The sequence below is a fragment of the Quercus lobata genome, unplaced genomic scaffold (genome assembly GCF_001633185.2).
Source record: "Quercus lobata isolate SW786 unplaced genomic scaffold, ValleyOak3.0 Primary Assembly Scq3eQI_1866, whole genome shotgun sequence".
Classification (NCBI taxonomy): Eukaryota; Viridiplantae; Streptophyta; class Magnoliopsida; order Fagales; family Fagaceae; genus Quercus; species Quercus lobata.
The window spans coordinates 326808-339981 of record NW_022154708.1 but is presented as its reverse complement, the minus strand read 5'-3'; the positions used below and the strand labels follow the sequence as shown (position 1 = coordinate 339981).

Here is a 13174-nt window from a genome sequence, read left to right as displayed (position 1 = left end):
GAAAGAAAAAAAATACAAATTATGCATATTATAATTTACTTGTGAATTAGAAAGTTATATCAATACATATATTATACATATCAAAAAAAAAAATACATACATTATAAAACACAAACATGAAACAAGGATATAAAAAGTTTGTAAAACATGCCAATAGTTTTATAACTTAATTGGAACTTTCTAGTGTTTTCAATAAAGACACCCAATGTTCAAATTCCTTCTCCCAACAATCAAACTATTAAAAAAGAAAAAGTTCTTAAAATACTAATGTCATAGAAACTTGTTACATATTATACAAGAGACAATAATCACACTTCTTTTGTTTAATTACTACCTAGCATAGGGAAAAATATTTGATTCATACTCCAAATGGGTCATTTTGAATGGAATGCTTGGAGTTTTTTTATTGCCCTCAGTTACCATCCTTTGACTACTTCCACAAGTCATCTCCAGAGCTAAACATTCCTTCAGTTCTGACAACACATGATTCATGTTTGGCCTTTGGATAGCTAATGATGGTATGCATGACATGGCTATCTCTATAGCTTTCCAGGCAGAATTAGTATTGAATTCTCCTTCTAATCTTGGATCCACAATGTTCTGAACATCCCCCCTTTCAGTCAAAGGATTAACCCAATCAAGTATGTGATTGTTTCTCATAGGGCCTCTTACTATAGCAGGGCGGCCAGTGATTAGCTCAAACAAAATAATCCCAAAGCTATAGACATCACTTTTCTTATTGAAGTTTCCAGATGCTTGAAATCTATATGTAAAACACAAGCAATTAGATCATTACAAGAAACTCATCACATGATTTAATGTTGCTGGTTAGTACTTTCATTATATCCTATTTGCACAAATCACTAATTGATTGATTACTTGAACCCTAAGTAATAGCTGTTGGCATCCAGATGCTTCGGACAACTCCCCCTAGTTAAAAAAGTGATATGTCCATCCAAATTAGAATGATGTGTTCTTGTAAAAACATAAATTTTTTTTTTTTTTTTTTTTTTGCAATTGAGAGAAAGTTGTAAATTTTACAGATTTTGGACTAGGAACTTAAAAATTTATTGTGTTGTAAATTGAAGTAGTGGAATAGAAAATTCCAAGTTGTGGAAAATTTTAAGATAACGAACTTATTGTTGCAAATTCCATTAGAGCATATGTACATGATACTTAAATACATTTTAACTCTACTGTTCAAATTGTTAGGTCTAAATACTTACTCAGGATCAACGTATCCCAATGTGCCAGCTGGACGAGTTGACACATGCGAGTCACTTTCAGTTGCAAAAGCTCTAGATAGCCCAAAATCAGCTAACTTGGCTTGCATGTGTTCATTTAATAAAATGTTGGAAGGTTTCAAATCTCTATGGATTATAGGTGGCTTGCAACCATCGTGTAGATACTCCAACCCTGCAACACCACCAGAAAACCATTGTCAACTCATTCAATTAAAAAAAAGTCGAATCCAAAAATATTGAATATGAATAATCATGTATTTGATTTGTTTGCAAACCATGTGCCGCATCCACTGCAATATGAAGTCTCTCATTCCAAGTTAAGACATTTGTGTTTGTAACTGCAGCCAAAACATATAAATTTATCTCTTTCAGCTGGGTTGTTATTGAAAATTTCTCTGGTTTTACAATCATGCAAGCGTTCAAAAAACATACACATTCATAATCCTAATTGTACAAAATAGCAGCACCAATACTTCAATCATATGAAGCTTAGATTGGCGAGTTGGTACCTCATCCATCCCCTTTTTTGGTTTGTTTTAATTTGGTATGATGTTTTGAATAGTTGTATCGTGAAAAGCTTAGCTGGACCCCTGTATAGTTCTCATGCTTTTCATCATTTTTTATTACCTTTTTACTCCCTCCCCACATGCTAATATGTTTAGATAGTACCAAAGGGGCATCACTTAAGGGAAAAGAATGTTGCAGTCTCGTGGCGATGGTTATTTTGTTTTATGAGAAGAGCATTCGCATCAAGTGTTAATAAGAGCAAGCAAAATGGGACTGCCTGCAGGAAATGACTTGACACACATTTGGTATGAGCAGTGTTAGTGGGCTTGCTCTTACTAGAAGCCTATCAAGTGCAGTTACAGATATCTATCCAGTCTTACCCCATACTAAATCATGCTTTTAGTTTGACAAAGGTAACTTATAGTAAGTCATAGGATGAAGAGCATTTAAGCACAAATGTTAAAAGGTAAATACCTGATAAATGTTGGTGCAGATTTCCATTAGCCATGTACTCATATATGAGTGCCTTCTTTTCACCCTCATCACAGTATCCAACAAGAGAAACCAAGTTTCTATGATGAACTATCATTAAGAGTTGTGCCTGTATTTCAAAATCAGTGATTCCATTTAGTTGAATGAAAATCTTTTAGCTGCATGTTTGTGTCATCACAGCTTCAATTTAAAATAAATTTTTCAAACTAACTGAAAGACCAGAAGCACCTAACCTCTGCTCGAAATTCCTTATAGCCTTGGTATGATGAAGTAGAGAGGAACTTAACAGCAACTTGAGTTTCATCTTTCAGTTTTCCAAGGTACACTTTTCCAAATCCTCCTTCCCCAATGATGGTTTTGAAGTTATTAGTTATGCTCACAACCTCAGTGTAGCTATACTGTTGATTTTGTGATTTGATAATGGATTTGGTAACCATACCTATAGGAAGGAATACTTTCATAATTGTAACATGTACATGTTAAATTACTGATTCTTTCAAAAGCTTAAGTTGTTAGGAAATTGTGGATTTAATCATTTAACCATAATTTTAACACTCCCCCTAAATAAGTGAGACCCAACACGTGGAATAAGTGGGATTTTTAACATTTTAAATGGGAGGTAGAGTAAGTCAGGGATCAAACCCAAGATTTCCTACTCTAATACCATGTTAAATTACCGATTCTTCAAAAAGCTTAAGCTCTTACAAAATGGTGAATTTAATCATTTTACTATAATTCTAATAAAACAATTATATTAAAAAAAATTGGGTTGTGTAGGAATATGCAGAGTTTATGTTCTAACTCTCTCATGTTTGTGTCCTTGAATCTAGGTCATCTCAAACAGACTTGTTACTAGGATTAAATCCAAAGTCTTCTAGACATGGGATGCAAATAAACTCTCGGGATAGTGTAACCAAATCCACCTTGTAAGGACCAAGGAAAAGGGCTATTTCATCCCAAATACGTAATTATTATTGCAGAGAATGAGTGCATTTACCACTCGTTTACATGTTGAAGTGGTCCCTGGATGCATTCATTTGTCAATCAACTGCATAATTTGCTGTCATGATCATGTGCTCAGTCACAATGGCCTCTAGTGAAAAACAATTAGTTTTTGCTATAATTTATTTTCAAAATTTTCATTAAGGCTTGGGTGTACCACAGGAAAAATAGGACTACCTAGGATTGGATGCCACATCTCTTGTAAAAAAACCTCACCTCACTGAACTGTGATGACAATTACAGAAGTAGAAAATACAGAGAGAGCTACCTCCATGTTTTTTCCTTCTATAGATAGCTAGAGCACTAAAGATGAACAGAAGGACCAGGACTGCTGCTATTGATGATACAACAACTGGAATAACAAACAGCTTTTTCTTCTTTCTTTTGCATGGATCTGATGGACAAAGATCGGGATTTTCGCTGACACTTGCATAAAGTGCATCAAGTTAGTATTCCATGGTAAGAACGTAATTAAACATAGATGGTGTTGTCATCATGAAATACAGATTAACATAAAAAATATAAAAGAAATTTTATTTACGAATCAGTGAACAAGTAAACATAACTTCTAGTATTTGGCATGTACAGAAACCACATATAAGAGGGAAAAGATAGAAAAACAAGAAAAAAACAAAAGAAAATGAAAAAATGAAACCAGAATTATGAAGAAAGTGAAATATTGGAGGATGGAAGATAAGCTAACCTCAAGATCAATTTCCCATCACCAGACATTTTCAGAAGAACCTCAGGAACAGAACCTGTCAGCTTGTTCCCACTTAAATCACTGCAAACATAGTGTTATGTAGATCACCTCAATTTCCTTTCCCTCAAAAGTAAATTTCAAAAATACTAAAGATCAAAGAACAACTTACAGGGTGTTCAAATTCCACAGCTGTGCCAAAAATTCTGGCAGTGACCCCATTAAGTCATTGTATGACAAATCCCTGAAACAGGAATTAGGAAGATTTTGAGTAAACATATCCATATATGTTAAGCAAAATAATTGTTTTATGTTTATGAAAACTTGATATTCAATTTTTTTTTACATGTAATACTAAGTGAAAATTCTTGGGATCAAATCCCAAAAATACACCCTTCAAGCATTAACACCTTTGGAAATTATGGGATCCATCATCCATCATCAGCCAATTGGTAATCTCAAGCTGGCAGATGGTGTTGCTGGACCAGCCAATGTCCAGCTAGCATTATTGTATAGTTACTGAATGCTACACATCAATAACAATTAAAATGAAGACTCACAAGGACTGCAGTTCTTTCAGATTGGCAAATGAAGTTGAAATCACCCCTGTCAAATTGCTTGAGCTCAAGTTCCTGCTTGTCATTATGAAAGAAGGAAGAGCTGTTGCCATTGTTTGAAAAATAACTTGCAATTTTAACAAAATTATTCCCATGCAATTAGTAGACACCCACCACCGGGGGCACTATGTATTTGAATGTCAATATGAAAATACATTCAGTTAAATATCAGAAAGCATGGCAAAACTTTTTTTTTCCTCCTCCTTGATTGCATATGAAAGGAGGATGTTCCATTGTCCAATTTCCTATAATGATACATCACATTTTCTTCTCAATTAAAATGAGGATCCATTTTAAGTGATGCCTCCAATTCCAAGTTAATGAGGATTTTTTCCCATTAGATGATATTTTGATTGAAATTTCACAGCAAACTACAATGCAAGTTTTGATGTTTTGGACGTGTACTTACAGTGAGATGATCCTTGGAGGATTGTTGTTACTGCAGTTCAAACCATCCCATGAGAATTCCCTTGGGACACATGGATCACCTTGCCAGTTTTTAGTCACTCTGTACCGTTCCTTGGTTTCCATGATAGCTTCAACTATTGTTTTTAATGGAAAAAAAGAATTCATAGATGATCATTCAAGAAAAAAGTGGTAGAGAGAGGCATGTGAATTATAAATACAAAATGAAACAGAAATATGAAAAGATTGTAACGTGACAATCAGATCCAAAATTTGTAGCAGTTGAAGAAATCTTCCTTGTTTGGTGGTGTTCAAAGCAAACTATCAACAATTGCAAATTCTATGGTGACTGATAACAATGCAACCCATGATACCACGTCATTTCATCAAAATTTTGAAATAACTTGAAGATTTCTTTTGCAGTTAATTAATGATTCATATTCTGATGATAGATTTTAATATAAAAAAATCCCAATGATAGATATCTACAATTAACTTGTCTCATACCCAAGAGCTGTGTGGGTGTATGCATAAATTTATATGTCAAATATAAATTGAAAATGAAATTTTGGTTGAAGATGAAGATCATCAATAACACCTATGGCTATAAATTTGAATAACAAATAGAGAGTCTACAAAAATAATACTGGACAATTAATTATGATAGTATCTAATTTATTAATAGAGTTGCGTAGGTGTAGGCATAAATTTATATTGCAAGCCTTTTCCCAAAATTTAGTTGGAAAACCAAATTCATACTTGGTTTTTCAATTTATTTTGATTTCATCAGTTGGTTTACACAATATGCATGTTTTTAACGCTTTGAATTATATAAGAAATGTTAATAATGTTTTGCGCATACCAAACACCAAAAAAACATTTTTCAGCTCATTTTAAGGTCATTACCAAACATAGGAAAATAGGATAATTTTTCAGAAAATTCTTTTTGAAAAATTACTCATTTTATAGAAATGTATTCATCAAAATAAACAGTGTAAAATTGTTCATTTTCTATTTTGGCAACAAACAAAGGCTCATCTTGCAAACTCTTCTTTATGGAACACAGGTATATATCGAGCCTTCCTAATCTTAGAAACAATTGTTGCTTTTATAGCTTAGCATGTTCTAATTAGAAAAGGCCCCCTCTTCTTATAATTGACAGGACTGTCACTAATATTCTAAAGTCTTTTGTATAAGCAGTTGAAGTATCTCTTATTCATGTAAGTTGGCAGCAAACTGAGCATAATACTTGCAAGGAAGATAGAAAAGAGAGGAAAACATACCGTCATCTATGGCAGTAGGTTTATTTGGGAGCTCTTTTAACTCAAAAAACTCAACAGCATTGAGGATTGGAGGAAGCTTAGTTCCCTCAGCTGCAGTTATTGAAAAGTTAAGCAGCTCCCCACTACTAGGATGATCAGTTTGTACTACGGTTATTGGATTTAGATAATCAAGTTTAATAGACTCTGTTAGGTAGTGCTGGCCATTCAAATTAATTGTCAATTCCCTCTGCTGGCCAGCTTCAAGCTTCTCAATCTCAGCAAAGTGAAAGTAAACATAACATTTTGAAAGAGAATCTGGTGGACTCCAGGAGAAGTTCAAGGGAATGCTAGCATTCTGTGATTGGGCAGCAGTCCTTAACACTATATCAGGTATGTTGTTAGCATTCTGGGAATTTATGGTCGAGCTTGTGGTGACTTGAACCCAATCATCATCTAGTTCAGGAATCCAGTAGCGATCATAGACATCATCAGGATACCTAATTGGGAGAAGTTTTTTCAGATTGTGTTGGAACAAAATAATACCGCAACAACCTGACATACCACTATACTAGTAGGCATTCAAGAGCATTTAAAATTGATCCACATAAAAATAAATAAAGGTAGCCAGAAACTTAGAAATACTGTTGGCATGGAAAAAATTAATTGCATGCAGCCGGATGGTGAGCTTGTTTTTTTTATCATATTAAGTTTTAGAACATATAGCAGTAAAGATGATAATCATGAGTGATGTCAGAGATATTATAAAATGAAGGGCATGCCATTATTTCTCCATATGAAACTGAATAAGTTCTAGCCATACCATTGAAGATGAATATTCAGTGATAGACATCAATTCTGTTGTAGAAAGAAAACTAAAATGAATATGATGCAAATATGAGATCCATGATGTGGTTTGACAAATTTATTTTTAGCTCATGAAAGTATAACTAATTCACCTGACTCCTGATTGATCACTTTCTCTGCCAATGTCATATCGCTTTGGGTTTGTAAGTGCCCCACCTGCTGTATGATAAATGGAATTGTCCAAAAGCCGTAGTTCCAGTGCTGAGATGTAGGGTATCCCATTGCCGGTGTTCACTAGACATACATCTATGTAATCGGTCAAGGGAACATAAATGACAGAATAAGATCCTTCTTCTTCTATATCCACTGTTATCCAAAAATTAACCCCGATATGTAGATCAAATGTAGGGGCCTGGTTTTTGCCATCGTAATTCCCATAAAAGAATCTTGCCCTGATCATATAATTATTGTTTTTTCCTTGCTCTGGTCTCAGGGTGTAACAATTCCTTTTTCCTTGAGGAAAACTTCTCAGGTTCTTTAGATACTGTGCAAGATTTGTGGATGAATCAGCGGGTATTGTGTTAACTATTCCAGTATCTATTAATTCTTTATCTGACTTGTAAGGAATTCCGGTTTCCTTGTCAGTGTAATCTTCATCGCCACCACAGTCAATGCTAATGAAACCTTGAAATTTTGCAAAAAGAAAAGAGAGAATTACACACAAGCAATCATTATGGTCTCCTCAAATATGATTCCATATGAGTTTCAGCAGACCCCATGTTTTTCAGCGTTAAAACTGGCACCAAAATTCCTAAGACACAGATTATCAAACAGCTTAAGCTCCAAACATCGTTGAGTCCGTTGATTTAACAACAACCTTTTTGTTACCTTGTGAACTCCCATGCTAATACAAAACAGTATGTTAAAGCTAAACCGTAGGTTTTTGTTTCATTTAAACTTTAAATTTTAAAGTTTCAGATAATTTAGATGTTAATCCTTTTATAAAAAATGAATGAAGTGTTTACTAATTAAAAGCTATTAGACAAGTAAAAAAATTATTCATGAAGAAGTACAACTTTCTAAATGGCCTCCTTGTGTGTAATAATTTACACTAATTGAGGACCAATACCAGTGACTATCTGGTCGCAGATACAGTACAATTCAACAGACAAGTTGTTTAAAGCTTGAGCAACTTGAAAAAGGTGAGGCAATAGGGAGTAAGGACCAAGAAAAAAAAATGATGAATGGAACATGCACATAGGAAGCTATATTCTGAACATTGTAAACATGTTTGAAAAAATTGATAAAAGATGACTATTTTTTTTATTTTTTTTATTTATGAAGCTATAAAAGATGACTTTTTGATTCAGATAAAGCCGACTTTAGTTGGTCAAAGTCATAAATATTCAGAACACTTCGGAATATGCAATATTTTTCCATTACACTAAGGGTCTCCTTAGAATTTACTTATTTTGTTGAAATTGAAAATTTTTTATTGAAAATATTGTAGATAAAGGTAAAAGTTAATTAAAATAATATAATAGGACCCATAAATAGTACCAAAAAGTACAGTGAAACCTATAAATAATAACAAAAATAAGTTGTATAATAAAATAAATTAATAAAAATAATTTTTGTCAAACACACGCTAAAAACGCTACGTTACGTATGGGATCGTGCAAGATCTTTAAAGGGTTTCTTAGAAATGTTTGTTTTGACAAGATTTCTAAGAAGTGTCGGAAAGATTAGATCATTGACTTTGACATACGAGTAAAATAATAACTAAATTGACAAATCAAATCTCTTTTTTTTTTTTCTTTTTTCTTTTATAAATATTTTCCTTTCCTAGTAATGCTAAGAATATCTTTATCTAAATTTTTGTACGGTTTAGACAGTAAATAGTGATATTTAGTTTTTACCTACCTACTTTTTCAAATACGTTTTTCAACAGATTTTCTATTTTTTTTCCATCTTATTTAAATATTATTTTTTCATTCATTCTTTATTTACTATTTATTATTTTTTTAACAACTACATGTCTTCTAATATTTTTTTATTCAATAGCTAATTATTATAATAGTTAAAAATGTTTGAAGTGTGAATAGTAAATGCTACAGTGTTCTTTACTTGTAGAGAAGCGCTGTAGTAATTCTAATTTTAAAAATGGAGATGGAGAAGCTGTTTAGAGTGAGTTTTTGGGGTGTTTTCTCTCTAAAATTGGCTTTAAAGAAGCCATTGGAGATGCTCTAAATTGGCAAATTCTTACTGATTCTCCTTTGAGCCTACCACTAACATTACTTTTTTACTTATTAATAATCATTCAACATATTAGTATTTTGTAAAAAAACAATTGTAAAATAGTTTGTAACTTTAGTATTTTCCTTTTCAAAAATACAAGGATTTAATATTATTTACATACGATATTAGTGGCATTAAAATTTTTTTTAGGAAGGCTGATAGCAATAAATAGATAAAAAATCAAATCACACCATCTCTTTAATAGGTGAATGCCTCTTTTTCTCGTGATGTTGTTGGAATTATTTGTAATAAGATACTAGCTACAATTTAAATTGTCATTTTAAATTATTAATTATGTGACGAACAACTTTTAATGATTAAGTTACGTGATCAAATCCATTAGACTTAATGAAAAATAATACTCTCTCTGTTCCAATTTATTTGTTCTGTTTGAAAAGTCAAACTTTTTGAGAGAACATCATTTATTATTTTGTCTGCCTTATAAAAATGTACAAGTTTACAAAACTATCTTTAAATAAATTTATCAGCTTTTAAAAAAAGAGTTATTCCCCAATTAAATTGATTTTTTTAAATACTAGTTAGTTTTCTTTTCAAATAATTTTGAAAATAAAGTAAAGGTATAATAGGAACATTAGTCAACTAATAATTTTTATTTTTAGAAATAGGACAATATTTTGGGACATCCCAAAATGGAATAGAGGACAAATAAATTAGGACTGAGGTAGTACTAAAATGTGAACTGTGATAATTTTAATATATAGGAGATTAATTGTTCAGTTTAAAAATTCAAGTACTAAACTAACACTCTTTGTTTTTTTTTTTTTTAAACGAATTGACACTCATTGTTTGAATCACTTTATTAAAATTAAAAAATCTTTCTTTTTCATGATTAATTTTCTTTTCAATTTTGTTTTGGACACAACTTATTCCACTACCTGTTGAGATATATGGCTGACTCAATCAATTTGAGGTTTAAGGCGACAACTTTGAATAGGGCATTTTTTATTTATTTAAGTTGTAATTTTTCACCTCAATATAGTATTTAAATATTTCATGCTTCTTGAGATGCAAAATTATTAATTAAGTTTTTGTATTTAGAATTTGCTAACATCTCATTTTCCATCAATGATATGGCTAATTCATATCGATCCATTGTAGGATAACCAAAACTAAAACATGTATTACCAGTAAAATTATATGAGTGATATATCTGTAAGGACACGATTCGTAACGAACCGTAACAGTGTTGGGTTCGCACGTAAAAAGGCCCAAACAATATCATTTGTAGAGCGTGGGTTTGAAAGGCTAGGCTTTGGTCACCAGGTGGTGGGTTTTTCGTGGTGTTCATGCGTGGTTAAGTTTTCTTCACCCCTGGAATCTTTCTCCTGGAGGTGGGCTGGGAGGCTCTGGTTTTTGGCCATTTTTTCCCAGCCCCTTCTCTAGGTTACTTATTTTTCCTTTTATATCTGCCTGCGTTCATTGTCCTTCGTCCACGTATAGGGTCAACCTTTCCAAGACTGATACTTGTCCCATCAGCCCATACCCAAAGTCATTGGGGGTGGTTGTAAAAGCCAAAGAATGCGGCTCTGTCAGGTTCAGAGTATTGAATAGTAGTAAGGGCAGCTTTCCCTGGATATTTTAGATTTTTTTTTCCAAGTTTTAGTCCTATACCGTTTTTACCCCTCTTTCCGGTGGGACTTTGGGTCTGCCGAGGACTGAACTGTCCTCGGCTGAATCCCAAGGCTATTTTGTCGAGCTTGGGCCATAGCCCTCCTCGGTTTGGGCCTTTAGCCTCCTCACGGGTAAATGGGCCTGGCCCATAAATTATTTGGGCCCCACAATATCCATTCATAAAAGAATTTGGTTTTTTTTTTTTAATATTACAAGAATTTTTATTTTACATATTTGAATATCATTACAATTATTTTCATTGTTAACTTTTTGTGGTATTATTTCATTATCATCTAATTCTTTGTAATAATTTTTTTAAAATAAATTTTTGAGGTTTTCATCTAAATTTTTTATTGTATATTTTTTTTAGTTAGTATCAAATCTTTTTTTTTTTTTTGGATGGGAATATCAAATCTTATTTGATATTGAATATATATATATATATATATGTGTGTGTGTGTGTGTGTGTGGGTATGTTCTACTAGAAATTCAAAATTAACAAAATAACATAAATACTATATATAATATAAAGTTATGTGATAAAGAATATATAAAACAACATATAAAGAATAAGAGCAATAGAATCTAATTTATCAAATTCACCTTGCAAGTTCATTCAATAATAAGAAATAATAGATAGCCTCAACTTGAATAATTAATCAAACCAAACTTGAGCTCAAAGCTTTTAAACTTGAGATCCAACATAAGTGCATTATCAAGCCCATAGTAAACATATTATCAAGTCTATTTGGTTTGAATGAGTAGTCCAAACTGCCGATTGATTAATTAAAGACTTAGTAAGATATGAGTTTATTCATCAAACATATTACCAAGTCTATGAACAAGCCTGGACTTTTTTTTTTTTTATATTAAGTCCCATGATTCACAAGCTTGTTCTTGATCAATTTTTTTTTATTTTTTTTATTTGGACTCGGCTTGTTTATTAAACAAGTTTAAAACTAGGGCTTATACTTGGCTTATTATGAACAAACATTTTTTTTTTTTTTTGAGAAACATATAAACAAGCATTTTATGAAGCCAATCTCGAAATGTTTATGAGCAGCTTGATTCATTTATAGCTCTTGGCATTTTCTTATGAACTAGGATGCTTTCTTATATAAAATTTTCTTATTATACATGAAATGGTAAGTTTATAAGCTTGTCTAAGAAGTGGAGTAATTTTGATCATATGATTTAGGAATACAACTTCTAAGAAGAACAAAGCTCGAGGAAAAGGAAGGCTGTATTCACTATAAAAGCACTGCAAACTTCTCTATTACAAATAGTCCCCATGAATTACTCGTTCCATTGTAAGAGACTAAAAGTCCAAGAAAGCATGCATATATGCACAACAACTTGGCAAGCACACGAAAGAAAGATTGGTATGAAGAAGTACTTACCGGGAATTTCATCAAGTTTTCTTCCAGCGTTCTGATTAGTTCCTGCAGCTAGCCTTGAGTTGCCAAGAAAAGTTATGGCTAAAACAAAGAGGAGCCGTGCTTTTAGATTTGATGCGCCATTCATTTTGGTCTTTCGCAGCAAATTTTTGTTCATGCTAGTATATATGTTATATAGACGAGAATGAGAGATCCTTTAAGGCTGCAGAGTGCTATATATATATATATAGGGAGAGAGAGAGACAGAGAGAGAAAGAGAGAATCTCGTTTATTTAGAAGAGTGAGCAGTAAAATAAGACCGCATTGACATATATGAGCATCACATGTCTCACTGTGAAGCCAAAATTTGGAGAAATTATAAGATCCACATGGTGAACAAGTGATGCGGTCTACCATTTCATTAAAAAACTTCCATTTATTTAAAATTGTTAGTTAGAAAAATTTTTTAAACAGAAATTAATTACTGACTCAGCAATTTTAAACAAGTGAAAGTTTTTTAGTGGAATGGTGGACAAGTGACGTGGTCCACCAGAGGACTCTATAATTTCTCCAAAATTTGACTCATTCTTTTTTATCAGTTATCACTACTATTAAGATTCTCAACACACACACACACACAAAAAAAAAAAAAAAAAAAAAAAAAAAAAAAAAAAAAGAAGAAGGAGAAAAGAAAGAAAGAAAGAAAGGTTACCACTACTATTAAAGGATAGAGTTTCCAAAAATATTGTTTCATATCATATGTAACTTGGATAGAGGAAAATTCAAGTATGGTTGAGTTTGCTTTAGTTTATGATATATTGGTTTTATCTCTGTT

The 13174-nt window shown here is 32.2% G+C and overlaps 1 protein-coding gene across 1 annotated transcript; it reads right to left on the bottom strand.

Annotated features, from left to right (window-relative positions):
* Nucleotides 1-279: 279 nt before the first annotated feature.
* LOC115972982 (putative leucine-rich repeat receptor-like serine/threonine-protein kinase At2g19230) lies at nt 280-12487 on the bottom strand. Its single transcript, XM_031093195.1, has 13 exons — nt 12364-12487; nt 7186-7717; nt 6251-6726; nt 4972-5104; nt 4506-4577; nt 4118-4189; nt 3949-4029; nt 3514-3671; nt 2477-2682; nt 2226-2352; nt 1520-1582; nt 1227-1416; nt 280-763 (listed from the first exon to the last, which is right to left on the bottom strand). The coding sequence occupies exons 1-13, from the start codon at nt 12485-12487 to the stop codon at nt 331-333; spliced, it is 2667 nt and encodes an 888-aa protein (XP_030949055.1). The 3' UTR covers nt 280-330.
* Between the last annotated feature and the right edge of the window lie 687 nt (nt 12488-13174).

Excerpts from the sequence above, each read along its gene's own strand:
- LOC115972982 (XM_031093195.1), bottom strand. The coding sequence starts at position 12,487 with ATGAATGGCGCATCAAATCTAAAAGCACGGCTCCTCTTTGTTTTAGCC. Across the intron at positions 4,190-4,505 it reads CTGAAAGAACTGCAGTCCTT|GGATTTGTCATACAATGACT; the intron begins GTGAGTCTTCAT and ends TTCCTGTTTCAG. Across the intron at positions 764-1,226 it reads TTGGGATACGTTGATCCTGA|ATTTCAAGCATCTGGAAACT; the intron begins GTAAGTATTTAG and ends TTTTACATATAG.